Here is a 25,886-nt window from a genome sequence, read left to right as displayed (position 1 = left end):
AGAACCTGAAGAAAATGGTCTCTTTCCAAATTTCATAGCCAATTTTTGTGGAATCAAAAGACTCTCAAATTTCATCTGGTCCTCACATTAGCCCTGGACAAGTATAGAGTGCTTAATAAAAAGGTATTTTCCTGGGTGAGCAGCTGCATAGCATTACTTTACAAACAGAATGCAAAGGGTTTAATGCAAGGAGGAAAAACATGCTGCAACTCTATAAAGAACCATTTTGGATGTTTTGGTTAGGGAGGTTAAAGGAGCTTTGAATGCTGCAGCATAAAAGTACACTTGAGACAGTCTTATAATCCTTAACCTTATAGGGATGGTTTTAAGATGTACTCTTTAGTTCCAACACATCTGTGCACAAAACAAAGTCCACAATAACATGAATGAGTAGTTTGTCATCCGTTGGTGTCTGAATGCCCTTAAGGAGGGATGGTTTGAAACTCCCAAAACAACCTTCAAACCTTACTGACAGTCTTCCCAGAGTGGTTGAAGCCATTGTAGCTGCAAATGTGGGCCATAACCACATTCAAGTTTTGTTTTTGAATTAATTGCATCCTATTCTAGTTAATGTTTGGGTAAGAAGACACAAGAATTTTGACAATACAATGTACTTCCACCTGTAACTTACTCTCAAGCTAAAGTTTATAAATCTTTGTAAAGTCCTTGTGAGCAAACCTCTTATTGCAACCAAAGGCCTAGGCCAAGAACATACTTGAGAATAATTTAGTCAACCCTCAGGGGCACATAAGGACAGTTATTAAGTCAGTCTTTTATCACCTGTAGGACATTTCCAGGATTAAAGGACTAATGTCCAAAAAGGATCTAGAAAATCTCATTCACGCATTAATCTTTAGTAGAATTGATCACTGCAACAGTGTCTTCATAGGTTTGCCTAAAAAGTCTGTCAGACAGCTGCAGCTGGTCCAAAACACTGCTGCCCATGTTCTCACTAGAACTAAGAAAGTAGAACACCTCAGCCCGGTTCTGAAGTCCTTTCATTGGCTCCCTGCAGCTCAGAGAATAGACTTTAAAATCCTTCCTTTAGTCTATAAATCACTTAATAGATCAGCACGTCAATACATAACAGATTTATTGTCAGTTTATCAACCTCCCAGACCACTCGTATCTTCTAGGTCCAGCCTACTGTTCACTCATAGCTAGCACAAAACATGGAAAAGCAGCATTTAGCTTCCATGCTCTCCTTATCTGCAGCAAACTCCCAGAAGACTCTAAAAGTGCTGAAAGCCTGACTTCTCTTAAGTCAAAGATAAACACATTTGTTTAGAGCTGCCTTTGGCTGTTGAAGAACCTGTTAACTGGGGTATTATTAGTTTAAGTTTGTGGTCCGACTGTTTTATTTGTTTTACTACCAATTTTTAATCATGTTTTTAATCTTTACTTTTTTTACTCTGATTTACCTAAAGCACTTAGAATTGTCTTTGTACTGAATTGAACTATAAAGATTGACTTGCCTATCCTTAAAATATGTAACTGATAATAGTGACCCATTCTAATTAATGTAAAAGCTTGTATTTTTGCACTGGCTTTTTTTTTTACAATGAATTAAATTTATAAATAGTTTTTCATGTGTTTTTAAGATTTTTTTTATTTGCTATTCACAGTCACACCCTTTTTGCGTTTTACTGATCAACTATTATTTCTATTGCACTCTATATACTAATGAGGTAATCTTGTGAACGTGCGTTGTAATACTGCGGCCTTTGTTTTGAGTTTCCATTCCTCTGGAGGAGCAGAGAAAAAATGTGGTCTGAAGTGTTTATAGGTCCAAAAATAAATAAAATTTATATATTTAAAAGTAAAACAACTCAGCAACCCACTAATCCTATATGACTTGAGTCAAATTCAAATGTCATTTCAGTGCTTTTAAAATTGCTGTACATTAAAAAAGTATTCACAGAGTTTTACATCTTCCACATTAAGTTTGTCTTACAGCCCTATTCCAAATGGTAAAAATAATTTGTGGTAAATTAAAAGGTATAGTGGAGGATTTACGGGAATTTTTGAAAAAACCCGCCCTCTCCACTTAAAAAAAATGCACATGTACAACCCTTTACCCGCTCCTGAGAGGGAATGCCTATTAAACTCCTGCAAGTGCATGCACAAGCCCATTTCTCTTCATGCAGTCTGTGTTTAAAAGTTGCTGTTTGCATCGCTCATACAAGCTTTCTTTCCAAAAGATATTCAATTTTTCCACTATGTCACTCACCACCCTTACTTTAAAATGGGGACAAGCACGTAGGACGGCCTTACGTAAATATATAAGCAGAATGACTGACAATTAGAAGGACCACTTATTTTGATGATACACCCGGAAGAAGAACACCGTCCACTATACCTTTAAGCTGATTGGACAGTTAAGAAAGGAACTCACCTACATCAGGTCGCATAGTTGACCAAACTGAAGTTTCAGGAAACCAGATACTGCTCATCACCAGGTCAATGCCATCCCAGCAGCCAGGCACTGTGGTGGCAGTAGCATGCTATGGGGATAGACTTCTTTTGCAAAAGGAACTGGCAAGGCAGTTAGGATAAAATGGAAGATGAATGCAGTAATGAAGATAGAAATTCTAGTTAAGATCCTAAATAAGACAGAGTGCTCTTGACCTTAGACTAGGGCAATGACCGATTTATTTAGCAGGATGACCCAAAGTTCACAGCTCAAACGATTTAGCTTCCCTCTTCCTTCCAACATGGTAGTTTTAGGTGCACTGCTAAAAACAATGGGTCAAACTGACTTAAGATAGGTGTGCTAAGGCTGTGGCACCATACTAAAAATATTAGAGGCTGTAATTGCAGCCAAAGTGGGATAGCTAAAATCCATGCCAGATGCAATGTGCCATGTTAAACTGCATCTAAAGAATAAAAATGGAAATACGTCCACACCTGTGCGAGAATAGCAAGAGCTACACCAAGAGAAGCACACAAAGGAAAATACACACATGAACAAAAGGAGACCACTCATCAGTTTAAAGGGAATAGTTTTCTGGAATGCTTTTGCTTGAATCTTTTTTTTTTTTTTTTGTCTGTGGCCAATATTCTCATTTTTTTCCCCTCAATTTTTTTAACATCATTTTTTTCCCTAATCCAATTATTTTTTTTAGATTTAGTTTTTTTTGTTTTTGGTATTATCTTACAAGCACCCCATTCCTTTGTCTTTATTGGCAAAAGCAAACATGCTAGTAAATTATAAATCAATTTTATACAAATAAAATACATGAAAAAAAAATACACACACATCCTGCAAATATAAACAGTAACAAATCCAAAACTGTTATCCAATACACATTTTACATTTGTACACTATTGAGTGATAGCATAACAGAAGTTGGAACAGAAACTGAGTGACACTCAGAATCTGTATTTTAGATAATTAAAGAAAAAACAAAAATGACAAACCTCTGTGGCAAAGTGGAAAGGTCTACAATGAAACGTATTAATCTCTTACTGAGACTGACAAACTTGTTTGAAACAGTTTCTCATCCTCTTAAGTGATACCGCTGCTCTGGAGCTAAATGTATTTACATGCAGGAAATATACCTGCTAATAAATTAATCTCACCTTTAATTTGGCTTCATTCTGTCTTTACTGGTCGACCAAGTTAGTTCTAGGAAGCTGAATGTAAACAATTTGCTGTAGGGGTATTGCAATCTTACTGAGTTAATGTATAAAAAAACAAAAAACAAACTGAGCTCCCATTCCAATTACTCTGCATCACAGAAAAGGTTAAAAAAGGCAAAACAGGGGGCAAAATCTTCCTTTATCCAGCTAGAAAACCAACACTGACAACATGGGGCAGCGCTGCATAGTGGTGTAATCCAGACCACACAAACCAAGACAAGTCCATATAAGGTCTTGACCTTGTCTTGGTACTCTGTCTGGCTTGGTGTGGTGTAGACTACAACACTAGCGCTGCACTTTATGCAAAAAAACAAAAAGTTACACTGTGCTGAACGACTTAGAGGTCTTTATAAAGAGTGTTTTAACTGAGAGCAGCTCAGGGAGGTTCTTTAGAGCAAAGTTTCTACTTAGATGAAGGGTAAAAATGAAGACTGTCCAACTCATATGCTAAACTGTGCACTTGTTTGAACTCTTCTACTGATACAATCCTGCCATTTAAGAGAAAAAAAACAACAAAAAAAGATGCAAATCTTAACAGTAATTTCTCTTCATTTACAAAATTTACAAAAGTAAATCACAAATCCTGTAAAAACTCAGCGATCCGCTGATAGTTTAAGGCAAAGAAATTACACACATTTTCTTTTATCATAAAATCAACTGTTAAGTACTACATTCAAACACCTGTCTTTGGATGTCATATTTTGGAAATGTTGGAGCCTTAGTTCAAAAAGCGAGACATTTACACCCTCTTAAATGCGTGTTTTTTCAAATCGGGGTGGCACAGAGGGGGAAAAAAGGTGGGGAAAATCAGGATATATGCTACAAAACTGTCAGGTTGACACAGAGACTGTTATTTGTAAACACTGATCAACTACGCCGGGATCGCTCAGCGCCTGCACTCACCTAAAAGTGTTGGGCGAGTTAAAATATATCTGATCAATTCTTCAATTTTGGAACTAAGTTTTACCGAAGGAAAGTTACACTGAGAGTAAAGTGAAAGTGGAAACCATACCAAGAACAACACAGTTTATCCATGTGGTGGAAAAATAATCTCTCTGGAAGCAATAGAAAGCCTTCTACTGGTGATGGAATGGCTGTCCCTGAAGTGAGGGTGAGATCGTTTCATTTCTTTTGTTTTATACAAAAAACTGGTGAGAAAAAGAGCTTAAATACAGTATGTATAAAAATACCTAATCACAGTAGACACAAATGTTGTGCATTACTGATATTAATCATTTGATAAGCACACTAAAACATACATAGATTTGTTTTCCATCTATAAGAACAAAACATTTATCACTCTCAGCAGAAGTGATACGTTCTACATGTTCCACTGAGGGCTAAAAAAAACTAACGACCCTCTGAAAAACTAAAGATGTTTTCCATTAATTCAAGTCTAAAAGTAATGTAAAGAAATAAAAAAAAATAATAACAGTTTCCTTGTATGCAGGAGAGAAAAGAACAGAATCCACTGGAGGGCATGCAGGGACAAATCTGTCTTATCGTCTCCAAGATCGGCTCTCGTACTCGTCGTCTTCATCGTCGTCCTCCTCCTCCTCTTCGTCCTCCCCCCCTGTGTTGTTTCCTGGAAGGTAGGAGCTCGATTCCTTCTGTTCAAATCAAAGGACAACAGTAAGGTTAGATCTTTTTACGGCCTTAATATATTCTTGCAAAGTAGAATCTCACCCTAGAAGCTATATACAAACCAGGCGTAGCAGTTTGTGCTTTTCTTCCTTTGAAACTCAGCATGAATAATTAAAATTTGTTATAGAAATAAAGAACATTTTCACGGCAGCTATCAAAGTCCTAATGAGCCGGATAATCTACAAATCTTTCAATTATCACATTAAACTTATATTCTTTTTTAAAGCTAATAAGTAGTTTGGACATCTACAAAGTTATTCTGACATCAAAAAGCCTTTCTGCAACAGGAAGACATTTAACATGTATGGGTGATGAAGACAACCTGAGGTTGAGGCAGAAATAACTAACCCAGTTCATGTGACCGCTTCTGAGCAGGAAGTTTCTCAGGTACAGACGTGAAAATCCCACATCTTTCAGCTAAACTCACCGTTTGAAATCTCAAAAAAGTCACCCACAGGATCCATGTAGATTCAATGAGGGCAGGGGGAAAAATAGGGGGGGATAGGTGTTGGAAGTTAACTCAGAAGAGGTTTTATTATGGCTTTAGTTAGCAGTGCCGCTCTGATAGCGAGCCAAGAACGTATATCTGACGTAGGGCTGAAACAATTAATCATATTAATCAATTAGTGAAATAATCTTTAACTAATTTGGTATTAGATTAATCGTTTAATGGACTATAGAGACTGCAAAATATGCTTTTATCTAACAGAGTGACCCACTTAAACCAGCAAATATAACAAAATTGTAAAATAAAAATATAAAATGTTGCATTTAAGATGAAAAATCTTGCTCTAACAAGAATTCCTCCAGTGGAAGCTCTTTAGTTTCACCTGATTTAATTAAGTAAAAAGTCTTCTTTAAGGCACCTTTGGCAATCTGATTATTAATTGATTAATCTAAAAAATAATCAATATAATAACACTTAGTTGCAGCCCTGGTCTGAAGGGAGCCTTGATTTCTTGACTGGGGCAAATGTTGAAAGATCTGGTTTGAGAAACTTTAAGGCGGCATTGACTGACCAAAGCTAATATTAGCTTTTGTCTAAACTGCTCGCGTACAACAGAACCACAGCAGAGATGACAAACCTCTACTTGCTGCAAGATTTCTCTTATGGGGATCTAGGGGTGGGTGTTACGATACATGTCCCAATTCTTGGGTCACGATACGATATTATCACAATATTGCAATATCACCACAGCAGTAGCCATTCAAAATGTCCCCACTTTCCTTGATGGGCCCTTGGCTGGTCCCCTACAATTAATTTTTAAACATCAATCTTTGTGGTAAAATATTCTTTTTGTCATGATTTGTGGACATTAAGATCTAAAGAGAGGCGTCATCTCCTGGTCAGACCCTGTAATTCAGTGAAAGGTTTGAGTCAAAGTACAAAAATATGCATTTCCAGGAGAAGGAAAGGGACACTCCAGGGGCTGGAAGTTGGCTGCCATTCGGTTGGCATTTGACTGGGAAGGGCCATTTTGAATGGCTGCTACAACTATCAAAATTACATGTATAGATAAAACAACAAGTGCTGTATATGTGCATCAGAAGATATTGGTAATTTAGTCATTTTGGTATCCATGTTTGGGGTTGTAGTGAGTCCCCGTCTTCCACTGTGACTGCCTGAACTACAGATATAGTGCTGTCCCTAACAGCAAGGACTCCATGGTGCTATATACAGGGTTCCTACAGCATAAGGCAAGTTAAATTCAAGAGTTTTTAAGAGTTTTTAATACCAGTTGAAATAAAAATTTAAGACCAAATTCACAAGAAAAACCCGCTTGCAACAACTTAACTTAACCTTAACCCAAAGGTTTATTTTAACATAAACCACTGCACTAATGTTTCAAATTTTGAAAAGCTTCCAATACAGGAAGAAAGCTAAAAACACACAAATGACAGATATATTTTAACAATTATTTAACTGAATTCACAAACTTTGTTTTAGCAGGGAGCAAAACAAATCAGTTTTAAAGCCACAACATAACCAGTGCTAAGTCTTTTTTGCAGCTATTTTTCTTTGTATCGTTTTCTTAGTATGTTTGATTTGGTGATAAGTGGAGGCGTTGCAGAGACAAGGGTGGAACAAAACTGAGAAATACCGGCTGGTTCTCAGTAACTCCATTTTGACGCTTTGTGTTTCGTGCTTCGCATGTTCGACTCCACTGCCTTAATTCCCATCGTTCCGAGCTTGAATGACTTCTTGCACAAAATACACTGTGCCTCATGTATGTTCCCTGGTTTTAGCCATGGAGAAAACTCTTGGCTGGAGAAAATTTTCGTTACATTTTCACTTGCTCATATTTTCCAGACAAAAAGTTAATGGCGCATCTCACAAATGTCCCGGCCGCAACAACGCTTTTATTGGTTCTGCTATCAGGAGCCGTTATTTTTTTAAATAAAAAAAATTGTCAATTTTAATGTTTTATTTAGATTACAAAAATAAATCATAATAAAAATAATCCTATTTATGATGTTTTAAAAATTAAGACCTATGAAAGACTGATTTAAGACATATTAATACCAATTAAGGCCTTAGTTTTATTTTGAAGAATTCAATGCCTTTTAAGGATCCGCGGGAACCCTGTATATACCACAGTGGTGGTGCGTACTTAGCCCATTTTCCCCTCATTATTTTAGGTGAAATATTTTACAATCGATACTAGGAACTGAAAACTCGATATTATATTTGGCAGCCGAAAATCACGATATATCGCCAAAACGATTTTTATCCCACAGCCCTATCAGAATCAGAGCTTTTTGTCACAACCGATCACTGACCACTGTGCTGGAATACAGGCACACTTCACTTATCTCAGAAAGCTTTTAAATATTAGTTAGAATGCCAGTCTGATAAGTCTCTGTTCTCTCCATTAGGCCTCTCTCTCACAAAATTACTACCAACCATCTTTTCATCACATACCCTCCTATAGAACTCGTATTTGTACCTCTGACTTCAGGGTTTACGCTCCGTACCAAACTGTAGCTCTAACATTCAGCTCCTCTTTGTGCCACATTGGTTGTGATTTATGCAATTGTGAGGCACTTTACAGTTGAAACAGCTGAATTGTTTTAATTTTTTAACAGGTTTATGTAGAACAAGCTCAAAATCCAATGAAACAGGATTTAAAGAACTGATAGATCTCTAGTTACTATGAGTTGATCAGCAGAAGTAGTCCAAGTGAAAAAAAACAAACTAGCCTTGACCAAAAGGATAAAAATCTTAACCTTAAAAAACTAAATATTTAAGGTACTTACACCTAAAAAAAAAAAAAACCCTACAGTAGTAGGATTCCAGCTAATCTGAATGCTGCTTTACTCAAGAGGCTGAAATGCTCTTAGCACAGAGAGGCTACGCCTGACTTTGCATTGGGAGCAGCGGTGAAAAATTCAGAAGCACTAGAAATGTACAAGTAGAACTGATGAAAACTAAAATTAGGACTTCAGAAAAGTTCACCAACAGACTTTTTTTAATTCTAAAAATTCTCAGTGAATAAGACTTTCTCTGAATAAACTGTATGATGCGACTCCTCCTCACCTTCTCCTCATCTTTAGCCTCTTCCACCTCAGGCTCGGACGTGACAGACGACGTCTTGGGCTTGTACCAAGAAATCTGAAGAACACGACCTTTGAACTTGGCTCCCTGATTGGCTGCCTAAAATACAAAACATAAGGATTATTCAAAGAACAAGAAGGTAAGAGCCTGAGCTGCTTTGGAGCATGAAACATACATTCTCTGCTTCGCCTCGCGTCTTAAAAGTCATGATGACTGTGTTGGCATCTTGGTCACGCAGTTCTTCGATTTCACCAAATTTCTAAAAGAGACAGAAAATCTTAACACGACAGACATATAAAACTCCTGCTAATAATTATGTATAACAATCTGTATGTTCACACCACAAAATGCGGCATTAGCTCTTCCTTTTCCTCCTGTGTGACTCCTAAAATGGCAAGCGTTCTGGTTCTGTGGTCCACAACCATGCGGTTCACAACCCCTCCGCGAGCCATCATCTCCCGGCTTCGGCTCCTGCCACGCCCCATGTGTATCGCGCCGGGATCAAGCGCCATCTTCCCGCGGCCTCGGCCCCGACCCGTCGGTGGGATCAGACCAAGTCGTTTTGCCTAAAGAAATGACATAAAATGCTTGGTTGCTGATTTTTTTTCCAAGTCACAAAGTAAACCTCAGTTCTGAGACGTTGTATCCCAAAAACATGTCTCCCACCTTGCATACTGATGGAGGTCAGAGGGCACGCAGGGCAGTTAGTGAGCCCCATGGCAACTGTGGCTACTATGTAGCCACTATTAGTGTGCGATTGGGTGAATAACTAAATGTAGTGTAGAGCGCTTTGGAGTCGTCTGACCATTTACCATGGGATCTTATTTCTTTATGGATGTTTTTCGAATCTTTTTTCACATTAGTTGCATGCTTATTTTCAAATGCCAACTCTTATTTTAAAACTTTACTTTCTGAATAGGATCAAAAGATCTAACGCTTAATAAAATAAAAACAAATTAAAAACATCAGAAAGATCAGGGGTTAAAGAATCTGAGAAGTTTAAAGACCGCAGACTGGCAAATAGGATCATATCCAAACACCTTAAAGATGGACAGTGCTACAGGGAAAGGGCTCAGTTTGAAATAAGTAGCCAAAAGTCATGATCTAAATCTTAATAAGAGTCTGTGGCAGAATCAAAAAAAGGGTGAACACTGACTGGATGGACAGTGTCTGAGCAAAGCAAAGTTAGCTGCTGGTTGGACATGCGACACCTCACCGTCTTCAGATTTCTCTTCATAAAAACGTTTGAACCCATGTTTAACTTTGATTCCACTTCACATCTGGGCACCTATTTCTGTTCTCTCAAAGGAATGTCCAAGAAAATGTGTTTAAAGGCATACTATGGACTCTGTGACCTAAAGAGTTGTGGCACATGAGTTATTTTAAATGATTCCTCAGGCAAATATACAGCGTTTGCTGCTACAAGTGGGGCTCCCCCTCTTGAAATACTCACTATTTAAGCTACAGTCGTTGACCAGTGCATGTGACCTGGAAGAACTTATCCCTTTATGGCTGTAGGCTCCTATTTCTTCATGGAGCTAAGGCTTTTGCACTACTATTTTTCCGCCTGCCCAACTACTAGTCATGGCTGAGGCAAGGAAAAAGTTTAAACCATCTAAGGAGGCTGAAAAGAGAAATGTGAAAGATATCGTGCACGAGAAAAAGAGTCGAATGGAAAGGAGATTGTTCGTTGGTGCAAGCTGAAAGAAGCCGGATGTGAAATCAATTCTCTTTTCTCAACTTTATTATTAGACTGGTAAGTTAACACTTTGCTCCTAGTATACATTCACTTCATATATCTTTGTTTTTATTTTCAATGTTTAGTTGAAGCAAAATACTGGCAGTTACAGGTCAAGCACCCCTGGTGGCCAAAAGTTACACGTGTGCCTTTAAGGTTGTGGCTGTAATGCAAGAAGATTTTGAAAACCTCTGTGGGTATAAATAATTCTACAAGGGACCAAATATGTTCACCTCTCCCACCACAGCATATGCTGTTCTTCCTCCATTTTTAACAGGACATCTCTCTTCTTCATCACTCAACAAGCTAACAGCCTACTCTCTTCACCATTTGTCCCTGCCTCACTTAGGCCTTTAATTGTCATTCTGTGATTTCCTTACACGGACCAGCACCTCAAACTTTAATGAGACAGGGCAGCATCAGTGTAAGGACTTGTGTCTGATTTGGCTTCGTTAGTGGCTACTCCTCTGGGCTTGCTTAAGTGGCTTCGGTTTAATGCGCAGAAGGACGTTTGGGCTTGAATAGATGAGGCGGGTTTGGGGGCAGAGGATATGCATTTTTAAAAAAAACAGCTAATTAAGGACCCCTGGGATAGAGCAGGAAATATGCAAGTGTGGTGCTTTAAGTGTGGGGTTATGTTGACTTTCGGGGCTCCACCCATTAGAGTCCATATTTTCGATACATTTAGATTGTAGACTTGATTTTCATGGTCAGGGTTTATGTGATCAGAAGGAATGATGACAATAATACCATTAAAATAAATATGTAAAATTTGAAAGATGAAAACTGAAACATATGTTAAATTTACTCTTTATATTATTATTATGAATTTGTTTGGTGTGGGCCTGAGAGATCACCCCAACTACAACATAGAAAACTGATTTCAGTTTGAAAAAGACTGATGCTTTCATCTTTGAGACATGTTCTGAGGAGTGTCAAGGCTAAAATTTAAATGTTTCGACATAACTGCTATGTTCACAAAGAAAAAAAAAGATGGGGAACCTTAGAGGCTGAGAAATATTTGACACATTAGACTAAGATAATACAGTTTAAGAGGCATTTCCATGAAAGAAGAAAATGTTGGTAAATTTCAGATTTTACAGAACAAAAAAAAAGTGTTGCAGGTAAAGCCATTACTAAGAATAGGTGAATTTTACTTGACTGATATAAAACAGTCAGATTAAAAAGAATGTTTTTTCCTAGCCCTGTAGAGCATATAGTAGCCCCCACTTATTGAGTGCCTCTAGTCTGCGGTCTAAAATAAGCCTCCAACATTTTTACTAATAGGCAAAACACATTCAATATAACATTAAACAATGAGATCTCAAAGTGGCCAGAGTGTCATCGGTAGGTTTAACCTTTCTCCTTTTGTTCCCTTAAGGCAGGGGTGCTCAAGTCCAGTCCTCAAGAGCTACTATCCTGCAACTTGATGCACCCCATTTTTAACACACCTGAGTCAAATGAGTGGTTCATTACATGCCTCTGCTGAGCTAAATGAGAGTATTGAGCCTTTCGATTCAGGTGTGTTAGAGAAGAGATGCATCTGAAAGTTACAGGATGGTAGCTCTTGAGGACTGGACTTGAGCACCCCTTCCTTAAGCTATTAGTCAAACTCACAGTACTGACTGAAACAAGGTTTTTTTAAAACACACTGCGATGATTAATTTATTGATGCTAAACAGCTCAATTGGAGCCATGGAGACCAATTGCTCTTGTGTGAAAAAAAAAAGAAAAAACAAAATTTGTGCGCATCAATATGCTCAGGATTTCTATTCTAATCAAGTTACTTTTGCAGTTCCCTGTAACGGCTTTTAAAGCAGATGCCGTTTTTAGGTCACTCCTTTCCTTTAACTTTCTGCACAATATTTCATTATAACTTTCACATGAAGATATTTCTTTAATCATTTGCTACATCTTGCTGCATGTTTAATTTCTTTGCTGCATGAGCAGAAGGCGGCAAGAAAATAACCTCATCTGCAAACTTCCTCCGACAATTCAAAGTATCACATCCTCAATTTCAGCTTGTAAAATATAAATGCTGATAATATTTGATGTTATCGGTGTTTGTTTGTTCTCCTGTATGGGAAACACTCACCAGCTGTTCGGATTAGTATATAAACTTTTATAATAATGTTTTAAGGTTGATCTCTGCCAACAATCCGAGAGTTAAAATGTGTTTTTTTTTCTTACCTCCACCTGTAGCTGTCCAAGTTTTCTCTTAAGGTCTGTGGTGTCTTCTCCAGAGCTCATCTTTTTATGAAAGTCTAATTCAGCATCAAGCAACTCTTTCTGGGCCTGACAAGAAAACCATAACAAATACAAAAAAATGTTTATAAAAATAAAATAACATTTCAATGATCAAGTCATTTAACACAGGGTTTCTTTAGACCCAGATCTTCAGCAAAACATGTTTTAGACGTTTTCTTGCCTACGCACACCTGTCCAGAATGAAAAAGTGATCAACAGACTTTTACAGCATTCAATGGCTACTGAGGAGGTAATACAATTATTTGAATCAGGTGTGCTTAAGTAGAGACGCATCTAAAACATGAAGGACTTAGGGCCCCTGAGGTCCAGGGACATGAAACCCAGATATTAGAAGAAGTTTAACAAGAATAAAAAGCTTGCAGCTATGAAAGTCCACCAACTTATTACTTTAAAACCTTAACATAAAAACCTACATCAGTTTTGGTCTTTGGTTGGTTGTGAGGAGTTTTGCCACTTGAGACCTGAGGGGAGGGGTTCATTTCATTCTGCAGCTGCGTTATCTTCTCCGTTAGCTCCTTCAGGGTTTTCATGATGTTGGCCCGCTCCTCAGGCTTCATAGTACGGTTTTTCTCCAAGCGGTTAATCAGCACCTGAAGGAAGATCAGTGACATTAAATTAGGTGTGTTTAAACAAGCGTAGAAAACATTTAAACAAATTTCACGTCAAAGAACAGTGGAGGAAATAAAGGGGGGCAGTTACTTTCTGACAATCGATCTGTGCCTTCAGCATCTCCTGTTTCTTCTTCCTCATGTCCTGTTGGAGTTTCATTGCCTCCTACAGCAGAAAAAAAGTACTTAGCACACCCTTTTGCCATAAGTACATATTTTGTTTCACGAGAACAAAATATTTACTTGTATGTTTCTTATACAATATGCAAGCAAATCAAGAAAAAAAAAAAAACCCAAAAATGATTCATGAGCAAACTTACCTGCTTCTTTTTCATAGCTTCTTGAGCTTCTAGCGCTTTTCCAGTTTTCCCGAGACTCTTTGAGGAAGATTTGGGGGCTGTAGCGGGGAAGGGACCTTTCTGTGTGTTAGGGGGAACCTAAAAACAGAAAATAAACACACATCCATGTAACTGAAACAGGATTACAGCAAAAAAACAAAAAAACAGTGTAAAAACTAGAATGGTTTTCTTGCAAAACTAGGTTGGCACGCAGTTTAATCTAAATCCCTTACTTTTTAGCCTTAAAGCAAATAATAACAATAATCAAACTTTATTGATCTCTCATTGGAGAAATTTACCTCTGCATTTAACCCATCCCCTTGGGGAGCAGCGGGCTGCCATTGTGTGGCGCCCAGGGAGCAATCAGAGGTTAAGGGTCTTGCTCAGGAACCCAAAGTGGAGGCTGTGGGGATCCAAATGGGTACTTGCAACCCTCTCAGAACACAAGCACACTGCTTTAACCCACTAGGCCATAACTTCCCCCAAAAAGCCCCTGAGCTTCCTGAAAAAGGGTTAGGGTTAACCATTCCCTAATCTCCATCACATTCCCTGGTGTGACCACTGCCAATTTGATTTCAGGAATGGAAACCTTCATGATATCTGCATGTGTTGCAGAGAACCAGTATGATTCAGCACATTATTAAAACTGCATAACTAGTTAATTTTCAAAAACATATAATAACACTTCTGAACACATAAGGAAGAATAAAAGCGTACAATGAGAGGGTCTGAGTTTGGATTCAGGCCATCGCTCTTTATGACATTTGTGGTTCCAGGTGCTGCAATCAGGGGATGCTTTGGTACAGTGTTGTTCAGTACGTAGGCACCTGGACTGTGTTGTTTGATCCCCTGCAGCAAACCAAAACCAAAAAAACAACCCAAAACATAAAAAGGACAGACAAGAGAGAGAACACGTAAGGAAGAGAGTAATTGAAATGAGAAATGTATCAGATTACCAAGAGAAATTAAGTTGGAGCCCAATACTGATTATTATCTTGATCAGCAGGAAATTGCTGATGTGATTTGAGTGGCAGCTTGGAAACTCAACTCTATGATATTTAAACCATGAATTTAAAAGCATTACTGAGCTGAAGAAACGGCATTCTTGAAGTGAAACGGTGCCAACACAAAAAAATTTGATAGATTGCTATGGCTACTGTTAGCCACCAGGTGTCTCTGTTATTAGATTGGCTGAAGAACAGAAACTGACACTTTTTCCAAGTAAAGCAGGAACAAAAGCCATAGAGCCTAAAGAAACATCATCTTCTCATCATTACTTAGCACAGCTATTTAAAAAGGAACATATTCTGTTGAAAAAAAAATGAGATATCTGAGGTTCATTCTCACTCTGCCAGGCATAGAGCTTCCAGGTAATGCTAGCTGCATTTTGGAAATCTCTGAGTAAAGATAAGGTTTTACACTCTCCAGGGTGAAAGTGCAGTTTTTATGCAAACTTAAAAAAGGCTTGAGACAGTAAAAATAGTAAAATCCTGTTTTAACAATAGCTGGTTCATTAAAACATAAAATAACTAAATAAAACCTTATTAGAAATGAATCGATTTTTGTCCCAACATCTATTTCATTTCTATAGCTGTGTCTCATTCTTTCCATTGGGCTTTTGTAACATAAAAAAAATTAAATCTTCTCTTGGAAAATCCAAATTTTGTCTGATTCTGAAGTCTTCACACAAACCTTATGCATGTTGCCGTGCTGCAGGCCTTGGCCCGGGGCCGACGCTGGCCCCTGTGTCCCTGGGTTCTGCTCTTGACCCGCAGTGTTGGTGCAGGGCTCGCGGTGCCAGTACACACGGATGAAGCGGTTGTTGAGGACGGCCTGTGTGCTGGATATGGCCCGTCTGGCCTCCTCATTCTTTGTGTATTGGATCAGCGCTGCCTCCGGGTCGCCACCAAACACCACCTGGGTGGAGCGAAGAAGTGAGCTGGTTAGCTGATGCTCCAATTACATTCGCCTTCCATTAAGCCGGGCTTACACTGTGAGATTTTCTGTCCTTTTCGGGGCGACTTTCCAGTCGTGCGACAATTTTCCGATCGGGCCAACTTTCAGCCTGATCGTGCGTCTTGTAGTGTACAGGGAGTAACGAGGGGCGATCAGTCTCTCAAGACCACCTTCCGATCAGGAATCGTGAGGTGCCTGAGTGAAATTGAGTTCTTTCTGTAAAATTGACGGACCATAGTAGCCATGTTTGCTCAGCCATGTCTTTGTCCAAATACTTCATTGCCTTTTCTTTTTAGGGTTTTCAGCACACAAAATTACACAAATTGCCAAGGCAGCGCGGTTCACTCTAGCTTCATATTCCTCTTCTATTTGTTTGGCTTCTGGATAGAAGAGTCAGAGTAGCTCTATCTCACTGCGGAGCTGAATCTGACGTGGTTTATAGGCGTACAGTGTGAGCAGGTAGATCGCATGAGAGCGCCGTGCTGCACATACATTGTGAGCTGTGAACTTGCACTGTACGATGAAACTGCAGGGTTTCGTCATACAGCGTGAGCAGCAGCAGCGTGCCACGATAAAAACATAAAAATAAATAAATCGCACTGTATGCCCGGCTTTAACAGATGCTCCTCAAAAAGGAAATACTTCACCTGTATGTTGACGATTGTTCCAAACTTGCTAAAATGCTCATTGAGCTTCGTGATGTTATTTAGTTCCCGTGGGATCTTGCGCACCTCCAGCTTCGTGTTCACATAGTGGTTCCTCTTTGGAAAAACATTTTTATCTTGACCGATAAAGTTTGGTCTGAAATGAGAGAAGATGTCATATGAACATTGACATGCATGTTAGACAGAAAACTTCTAGGCAAAGGAGAGGCATCTAATAAGCCAACAAGGATTTAAGCAACTAGGGCTGGGTATTGTTCAAAAATTTTCGGTGCCGGTACCAATACTGATACCTTCACTTCGATACCGGTTCCTGAACGACACTTTTTTCGATACCAGTTTTATAAAATCAATTAGAAGAAAAAGAAAATTACACAACATAATAAAGTACAAATCTTGAGTTTTATTTTAAGCTCTGTTTTTTACCATTTACATTTTTCCTCTTACATAAAAAAAATTTTTTTCAGTGAAGAAGAACAGTTGCAAACAAGTCCGTGTCTAATATTCACTGTTACATTGTGAGGACCTTTTTACTTGGCAGTTTTTCTTTAGAAAGATTAACATGTCTGCTTTCTCAGGAGACAAACAAGCCCGTTGAATGGGAATCCTACTGACAGCTCACCGCTGGTATGTGGGGTCTGAGTGGCTCAGACAGAAATAATATTGGAAGGCAGGATAGTACTCTGGATTAACTGACTGCACTGATTAAAGTTTCAGGTGGATATTCCCACTTAAAAACATAATAAAACGACTTTATTCCCACTGTTCACAGCAAATATGGCTGCAAGGCAAATAAAGGATAGAGTAGCTCCGCCCAACGCGCGTCAGAGCCGCTTTTTGACCGCGCAGCCAGAGCAGCAAAGCTGCTTCAGCAGCGCGTCAGAACTAATTGGTACAAGCAGCAAAAATGAAGCAGCAGACGTGATTTTGTTGCTACTGCTGCGTCTGGTGTGAAAGCAGCATTATTCACTCCGCTCTGGCTTTGCTCTGCCCACGGGCTGCTGAGAGGAGGATGGTTGCGCTGGCTGCGGTCCGCTCTTCTTGCAGTCAAACACAGAGCAACTTTCTGCTCTTAAATTGTTTCCGTTCTATTGCATTGTGCACTATTGGCATCAGTCTTAATAAAGTGAAGCCACACTTTTGACCTGGGGGGAATTTTAAAGGGGTTCCACGACGCTCGCAACCAGTTCACAACAGATACACATGAACCCTGGCTGTAGGCGTGACCACCTATGTATTTTTCCTTGATGGCACAATCACGTTAGGTGTTACAGCCAATCACCGAAACTTGGCACTGAAAGACGAGGCATGTTTCGATACTCTGTAGAACCGAAGCATTTCGGTCGGTACGATAAAAGAACTGATGTTCGGTACCCAGCCCTATAAGCAACCGAACTATAAATGATGCAAGACTTTAATCAAATTGCATCTGAGCCATTTAACCAAATGTCTGCACAATAACAAAAAAAAAAAAAAACCCTACGACTTTCTGGATTAACAAAGAACCACTTCAGTTTGATTTGTATTAATCTAAATCTTATTTGGTATTTGTTTTTTTTAGATCATCTTTGCCTCCTTACTTCTCCATCCAGGGCTTTTTAGCTGCTGGGTACTCAGCTGCACTGGCTCCCATTGTCCTCTTCCTGATGTCCTGTTCAGCGTTGAAACGAGACATGTTATTTCTAGGAGAGCTGGATGCTGTTTCAGGCTCTGTCTGGATCACTATGTTGGCAGCTAGAAGAAAAAATAAAATACAGGACATAATCAGTTAAAAACTGATAACTGATTGCATTAACTGCAAGTGATTTTTCTTCCGTGTCTAATAAGTAGAGTCTTTACATATGGTAACAGCGTGTAACATGTCTTAAAACAAGAACTTTTTCATAGTATTAATAGGAAAAGCTCCTGGAACACCATGGAATAAGCTTAGTTTTATTTTAAGTGTGTCAAACGTTTTAGATAAACAATAAGTGATTATAAAAATTTCCAGTTTCCCAACTTTTAGTTGAAAACAACAGGTCCTTTGGATGAGAAACAGCCCCCAGAGCATGAGGTAGTTTCCATCTATATTAATTTTTTCAGTTTGTTTCAAACTAAACCCACTGGAATACATTTATACACCAGAGAAATAGGCACGCAACTAACCATCCATAAATTGATCCAAATCCAAATCCTTGATCAATTTGAAAAAAAAAAAAAAAAAAAAGTTACATTTACTTCAAAGGGTGTTTTAAGAGATTCTAAAACAATTTCCTTAATAAAAATCTCAAATGATGATTTTTTTTCCTTTAAAATTCGGTGTAGTATTATGCTCCATCAATTAAGTTAACACATTTTTATTTTAATCTACAAAGAACAGCTAAAAAACTGTCTGTGTCTCTTATTGGTCACTGATCCTGGAGCGGAAACGGTTGTTACCTCTGCAAACTTGTCCTTCACTAGAAGTGAGACCAATGAGGTTAGAGCGTTGGCTTTGGACTCTGGGGATAAACTGGCGATAAGAATTACGGCCTGCACCAGTCAGTCCCGGGGATTCTGGGTTGTAGCCTTCTGGATCATAGTTATCTAAAATGAATAAAACACAAATTTACAAAATCGAGCAATAAAAGAGTCAAATATATATACTAAATACTAAAACCTGCAACAACATGCATCAGAGTAAAATTCTATTTTCAAGGGTAAAACTTTGAAATTCATATATGCCCAAACTTCAAAAGAATAACCTATATATAAAGTCAAAAATAATATTCATTAGAATACAAAAACATTAATTAGTTCAATTTAAAGGGTTAAAATAAAAACCTTCTAATGGCCAAAAAGTTCAAATGGGAAAATTTTTTATTATTAATCTGAAATATGGAACCAGCAAAGCACCTGGTAATAAGAATAGGGCATTTGTCTTTCAGATGAATAAACAGCACTACCCCATGGCCAACAGTGGTTACTACAATGATTAAAAAACAAAAAACAAAAAAAACAGCAACAGGAAAAAAAACAAAAAAAAAAACACCCAACAACCAAGATGCCTTCATACACGACAGAAAAACAAATTATTTTTATGCAATAAAAATCTATTGTATGTTAAGAAAAGTTACCAAATGGAAATAAAGGAGAGATAAAGAAGGGAAACTGAAACAAAAAGCCACCCAGTCCTGATCTGAATAGGAGAAGCATTTCTGCTTACATTCAGACTGGACATATTGGGGCCTCAGAGACACAGATGAGGACGAGGAGGGAGGCTGAGGAGGAACAGGAGGAGGAGGAGGAGGAAGAGTAGGTGGGAGCCCCACTCCGGGTGGTCCAATGGGGGGAGAAGAAGTGATTGCAGATTGATGGTTGGGGGTATCGATCCCACTGGTAGCTATCAGTGGGGGTCCTGGGGAAGACAAAAGCCAAAGCTAATGTCTCAGATGTGAGAGAGTCTGAACTTTTAAGAAAACGTATAATTTAACTGTAATAAAAAAATGTTAATAGACAATTCTGGAAATGTAACAAAAGGGGACCAAATATTAGAGCTCTGAAAACTTTTTCTGGGAGGAAAATGAAACACACACACTGCGACCTTCAACTTTCACTAAAACTCACCTGTCATAGGGAAGACACCTGGTGGCGGTGGCTGGGGGTAGGGGGGCATCACAGGTAACCTGAGCGAGGGGGGCGGCTCAGTGATCGGGGGCATAGGCAAACCGGCAGGAGGCATGACGGGAGGAGGAGGGAAAGGAATCATCTTGGGCAGGGTGACGTCGTCGACGATGAGAGGGTCGTTGCCGTGATCGAAGGGGCAAAGGTCTCCACGGACACAGAATCCTTTTTCTGTTTAAGCAAGAGTGACCAAAACATATAGTACATCACTTTATCCATCCAGTCATTAAAATCTACCACAACAGTATTAAAACCTCCCAGTTAAAAAGATGAAATATAACTAAAGAGGAATACATGTTTAACACGCCCAGTGTACATTTATCCCACAGCCTCATTAGAACACTGAGTCTCCAGTGGCTGTTTGAGTACTGTGACAGCAGTGCGCTTCAGGGACAGGGGTTAAGTTTAAACTCTCTAGTGTCTATGCAGAGAAAGCCTAGTGCTTTGCCACCTTCACTGGGGACAAAGGACTGATTGGGAACAGTGGTCATTAGTAAAGAGGTCCAACAAGGGCCTCTGAGGGAAAACAAAACAGCAACTACACATGATGCTAAATTATTAGGCATTTAAAAAAAGTTTTACAGTGTTCCCTCTTTTTACAAAAAAACATAAACAACTCCTACCATCATAATCCCTGCATCGCTGCTTTAGATGAGTATTCTTGCTGCTGAAGGGCTTCCCGATGCCATCCTGCCTCTGGGCGCTGTAGTAGATGGACCAGCTGTCTGTAGTGCTGTCAGGCAGGTGGGCCGGTGTCACTATAGGAACCCCTCCGGCTCCTGAGACCCCGGCGGATGAAGAAGCAGAGGAGAAGGGGTGTGGAGGGGTAGGAAGGGGCAGGAGAGGCGGTGGAAGCTGCTGCTGCTGCTGCTGTTGTTGCTGCTGTGGGCCGGATGTAATGGAGGCGTTGTATCCGTCTGTATCCTTTCTTTCCACCTCAAACTTGGACTTGAACTCTGTTAGAAACATTAGGTAGACAACTTTTGAAATAACATTACAATAAACATAATCTACTACTGAGGAATTAAAAATCAAAAACTTCTTTAAACATGCAGATTAACCTTGCGGGTAATTAATCCAATTCCAACCCATGTTGAATCCCCAATGATGTGGCTGCAGAGCTGTCCACATTGTCCTGTTATCTCTCAACAATCCAATTAGCTACATTCAGCACTTCAATCAATTTTCGCTAAACAATCAAAATCCACTCAGGTCCAGGATGTTCCTAGCAGCTCTACTACATCATGAATGCAGAGCTACAAAGCACCTGCACACCTGGGTCTGGTCCCCTGTGCTTTTATTACTTCTCTCTCTCACCTCTGCCTCCTCTGTGCTCCCCATCTCGGCTCTTTCCTCGGCTGCCGCTGCGGCTCCTGCTGCGGCTCCGGCTGTAGCTCCTCCCACGGGGGCTTCCTCTGCGCCGCTCGTGGCGATCTCTATTCCCATGCCGCTCGAAGTCACGCCGCTTGCGCTCGTCCCGCCTCCTGTCATCGCGGCTCCTGCAGATTTGGGGAAATAGAGGGATCATATTTGAATGAGTTATCTGTGTTTCTGCTTTAAATACAACCGTTGACCAAGCAGGTTTCCAACAGGACAGACAGATGTGGGTCTTAAACTTGCAAGCAGATGCACCTTAAGGGACATAAATTACCATATCCATCCAGTTTTATCTACTTAACTAGAACGGTTTAAGTCACACTTGGAATTCAAGCTAATTTTTAATCAAAAAGAAAAAAAATGTTATGGACTATACAATAAAGAAAAATAAAGGAGGGTAACCCTAAAAGGTCGGCTGCTCTTCATCTAAGCGAAGGGTCACCAACCTTTTTAAGACTGAGGGCTACGTCATGGGCACTGAGTCATAAGAGGTTTACCAATATTGAACTATGAACTGGAGAAGTGAGCATTCACCCAACCTTCATAGATAATAAACATATTTCTGTTGTTTCTTTAATTTCTAGTATGCTTTTAGATATTGTCATTTTGAAATCCCTATAAATTGTTAACTGTTCTACATTATTGATATGATGAAATGCTCTATAAATGATTAAAAAAAATTCAATTCATTTCAGTTTAATCATATAGTGCCAATTCACAACAAATGTCATCTCAAGGAACTTTACTGAGACATTTCAACCAGATCATCCAGTCAAATTGATGCAAAGTTTTACATCTAAGGAAAACAAGTTGATTGCCGGGAGGAGCAGCATAAAATGTAATTTAAAACTTAGTCGACTGGTTAGCTTTTCTGTTTTCAGAAGATCCTGAGGGCACCCCATGTGGTCTTTGGGGGCCCCTTGGTGCTCGAGGGCATCACGTTGGTGAACCTTGATCTCAGCACATTCAGGGAAAGCTTAGTGGAAAGAAAATGTCTAGTTTCTATAATCTCTAACAATTAAGGATGCTGTATCTGTTAATCTATATCTATTACTGTAATAACCCAAAAATATTTTGAATGACTGCAACACACTAGAAAAATGCTTCCTTTCCTGTGGGGGCCACATGCTATGCACTATTTTTAAGGTTGCCTTTTTTATACCTGGCTGGGGGACTACCGATGAAAATTAGCACTCATTAGCTAACTCGGGTATATTTACATTGTTTTAATGTTGATTAATGTACACTGTCCCCTTTCAAATAAACAATAAATGAAAATGAAAATGCGTTTATTGAAAATAATGACACACCAAGTTTATTCAAGGAAAAACTTTAAATGTTAACATAGATTGTTGAAATTTATTATACAGATGTCTGCCTGATAAAAAATTGTATTGAAAGAGTTAAAATAATTGGTACACCGGGGAAGTTATATAAACTCGGACTTATGTTGGCATCATAAAATCTACTCCCTGCCAAAATGCAGCATCCTGAGTCATCCTGAGTCAAACATTGTTGACAAACTGGGTAAAGGTTATAAAAGTGTCTCACGCAGCAATAGCTCTGGGTATTTGGGATATGGAGTTCCTCCAGCAAGATCTTAAATTCATCCAAATACAAATGTAGCTCCTAGCTCCTTTTCCTTGACCCTTTTAGGAGATCAAAGTAAGAACATTATCAGGGAGAGGAAAGCAATTCAGGACCTCTGTGCTGAATCCAGAAGCCCGAAACTTAATAATACAGAATGTAGCAAATGGCTGAAACTCTCCATTATTAAACCCAGAATATATCAAGATGTGACCATTAGCATTGAAAAGACCCGTGGCACGTACCTGCTGCCCTCACTGTATGAAGAAACCCTGCGGTTTCATCTTACAGTGCGAGTTCACAGCTCACGATGTATGTGCAGCATGACGCTTTGATGCGATCTACCTGCTCACACTGTACGCCTTAAAAACCACGTCGGACTCGTCTATCCGGAAGCCAAACGAGTAAAAGAGAAATATGAAGCTCACTAGAGTGAAACACGCTGCCTTGGCAATTTGTGCAACTTTGTGCTGAAAGCCCTAAAAAGGAAAAGCAGCAACGTATTTGGACAAAGACATGGCAGAGCAACACATGGCTACTACGGTCCGTCAATTTTACAGAAAGAACTCCATTTCACCCGCACCCCCGCCAAGCGTCTGTGTTTTCATCTAATACCCCATTTGCACTACCCTTAAAAAACCGATTCATGCCGAGACCGGTCCAAGCTGGGATCAGTTAACCAGGCTAAGCTTGGTTCTGACGACCTTTTACATATCCCGCTATCTCGGTTCCTCGCTCCTGTTTGTCAACCGCCATAAAACACAAGAAGAAGAAGACGAAGAAGGAGGGAATCAAGCAAATCAAAATGTTGCGTGGAGAAGATTTCGATTGTTGCTTATAGTTGTTCTTCTTTTTCGTTTTGTGTTGGTTGGCAAGCAACTTCCGGAGGGGCATTACGGCCAACTACTGGAATGGAGTGTGAATCGGAATGTGCAGCCAGACGGAGATGACGCGTTCTGCTCATGCGCTCTTGTTATCAGAGAACCGAGCCAGGGAAAAACGGAGCCGAGCCCACCTTTGGAACTGGTCTGCAGTTAGCGCGGTCCAGTTGAGTCTAGCTCGGTTCAGTTCAGTTTGCTTTCCATTTACATATGATAAGTTATCTCAGTTACTGAGCTCGGACCGGTCTCGGCACGGTTTTTCAAGGATAGTGTAAATGAGGTATAAGAGGAAGAACAAAAAAAAAGAATCCGAATGAGCAATCTGCCCACGACCTCACGATTCCTGATCGGGATGAGATCGCCCCTCGTTACCCCCTGTACACTGTATGACGCAAGATCAGGCTGAAAGTCGGCCCGATCGGAAAATTCTCGCAAGATTGGAAAGTCGCCCTGAAAAGGGCAAAAAAAACAAACACACAGTGTAAGCCCAGCTTAAGTGAAGATGGGGATGAGCACGTAGGACGGCCTCACATGAACATATCACCAGAATTATTGACAATTAGGCGGACCAATTATTTTGATGATCCACCCGGAAAAAGAATATCGTCCACTATACCTTAAAACTCTGAGCTAGGCTGCCCCTAAATGTCTCTCACTTCAACCATTTCACAGAACATCATTAACTGCTGAAAGATAAGATGTGAGGCTGAGGTTCCTGATCCAGACGACTCCTCTCTACACCTACAGATACGACCCATGAACACCATGAACCAGACTAGCTGCAAGGCAGCATACAAGGTTTGGACAGCCTTTATAAAAGCGAGGGGAAAGATCTGGTAAAGGCCAAGATTGAAGCATTATTGTTCCTTCTGGATCTGAGGTTCAACTACCAGGCAAAACATCCTCCCCAACACCCCTAAGGAACCTTTCTGAGGGCGACCTTACAGTCAGGTTTGCTTTAGCTTTGACAACTTAAAAAAGCAGACTGTCAGCCTGCTTCAAGTTGCTAAGGAGTCATAAAAATGCAGCAACAATAATAAATAGAGTTGGAAAGAAATAGCCTTGCCTGGATTCGTTTAAGTCAGGGCGGTTTCTCAGGGGACTCCTCCTGCGTCTGTTTTCTCTCTCCTCCTCTGGAGTTTCGGCCTAAAGGGAAATGACGGTTGTGTTACACAGGGAGAGATTTCAAATGACAAACATCACTGTTTTGATGTAAATCTTAAAATAGGAAACAACAACAGACAGCTCCGTTCTTTATCAAACTTTAAGGAAATGCTTTACTTATTCAGTAAAATCTGTCACTGCTGACTGTTTTTACCTCAACGACGTCAGCCTTGTTTGCAGCAGGTTTAACCTCCTCTTTTGGAGCCTCCTTAGCAGCAGGGTTACCCAGGTAGTTTTTTGTTGTTAACGACTCAAAAAGGCTATCAACAAACTTCACAGTTTCTGAAACAGATTAAAAAAAATAATGTTGCAAACATACAGTTTTACAGTAGCTGAGACAGAAAAACAAAGGGAAGAAAATATGACAATACTACTGTAGTCCTTTAGTAAACCAGTACTTTTTTTGTATTGCATCAATTAATTATTGTCAAAATATAGCTTTGTTCAACTTAACACGATCCTTTAAAATATTGCATAATACAGGATAATATAATTTTAAAAAAATATGTAGACTATAAGTTGAAAAAAAAAGAAGATATAACTGTAAAGCCCATCTTAAAATAAGACACTGGAAAAGCAATGGTTGACTGCATTAAAATATGACATAATTATCACGTATGACATTATGTGATTTTATATATTTGGGCTGCAACTAACGTTTATTTTAAATAAATTCATCTGTCAATTATTTTTTTGAATAATCAATTAATAGAAAAAGAAAAAGATTCCTTAAAGAAGACTTTTAACAGAGTTAATCCAGGTGAAACTCAAATGTCTACCCTTGAGGAGTTCTGGATACAGCACATTTAGCAGGTGAAAAATA

At 39.3% G+C, this 25,886-nt stretch overlaps 1 protein-coding gene across 3 annotated transcripts in view; it reads right to left on the bottom strand.

The window, feature by feature from the left end:
• Positions 1 to 4,421: 4,421 nt before the first annotated feature.
• rbm27 (RNA binding motif protein 27) overlaps positions 4,422 to 25,886 on the bottom strand; it is a 28,452-nt gene continuing 6,987 nt past the window's right edge. The window contains exons 3-21 of one of the 3 annotated variants that reach the window (XM_038292076.1): positions 25,218 to 25,345; positions 24,966 to 25,045; positions 21,372 to 21,553; positions 20,678 to 21,010; positions 19,998 to 20,225; positions 19,597 to 19,788; positions 18,831 to 18,977; positions 17,993 to 18,146; positions 16,398 to 16,551; positions 15,487 to 15,711; positions 14,512 to 14,643; positions 13,777 to 13,893; positions 13,548 to 13,622; positions 13,262 to 13,438; positions 12,771 to 12,875; positions 9,184 to 9,408; positions 9,018 to 9,101; positions 8,825 to 8,941; positions 4,422 to 5,252 (exon numbers count right to left, since the gene is read on the bottom strand). In XM_038292076.1, the coding sequence (XP_038148004.1) occupies positions 5,142 to 5,252; positions 8,825 to 8,941; positions 9,018 to 9,101; positions 9,184 to 9,408; positions 12,771 to 12,875; positions 13,262 to 13,438; positions 13,548 to 13,622; positions 13,777 to 13,893; positions 14,512 to 14,643; positions 15,487 to 15,711; positions 16,398 to 16,551; positions 17,993 to 18,146; positions 18,831 to 18,977; positions 19,597 to 19,788; positions 19,998 to 20,225; positions 20,678 to 21,010; positions 21,372 to 21,553; positions 24,966 to 25,045; positions 25,218 to 25,345 (2,966 nt within the window). In that variant the 3' untranslated portion in view covers positions 4,422 to 5,141. The remainder of the gene's footprint in view (positions 5,253 to 8,824; positions 8,942 to 9,017; positions 9,102 to 9,183; positions 9,409 to 12,770; positions 12,876 to 13,261; positions 13,439 to 13,547; positions 13,623 to 13,776; positions 13,894 to 14,511; positions 14,644 to 15,486; positions 15,712 to 16,397; positions 16,552 to 17,992; positions 18,147 to 18,830; positions 18,978 to 19,596; positions 19,789 to 19,997; positions 20,226 to 20,677; positions 21,011 to 21,371; positions 21,554 to 24,965; positions 25,046 to 25,217; positions 25,346 to 25,886) is intronic. The other 2 variants (XM_038292077.1, XM_038292078.1) reach the window with 2 other exon arrangements.

The sequence above is a fragment of the Cyprinodon tularosa genome, unplaced genomic scaffold (assembly GCF_016077235.1).
Source record: "Cyprinodon tularosa strain WSP-4 unplaced genomic scaffold, ASM1607723v1 ctg307, whole genome shotgun sequence".
Lineage (NCBI taxonomy): Eukaryota > Metazoa > Chordata > Actinopteri > Cyprinodontiformes > Cyprinodontidae > Cyprinodon > Cyprinodon tularosa.
The sequence above is the reverse complement of the archived record's forward strand: the minus strand, read 5'-3'. Positions and strand labels throughout refer to the sequence as shown.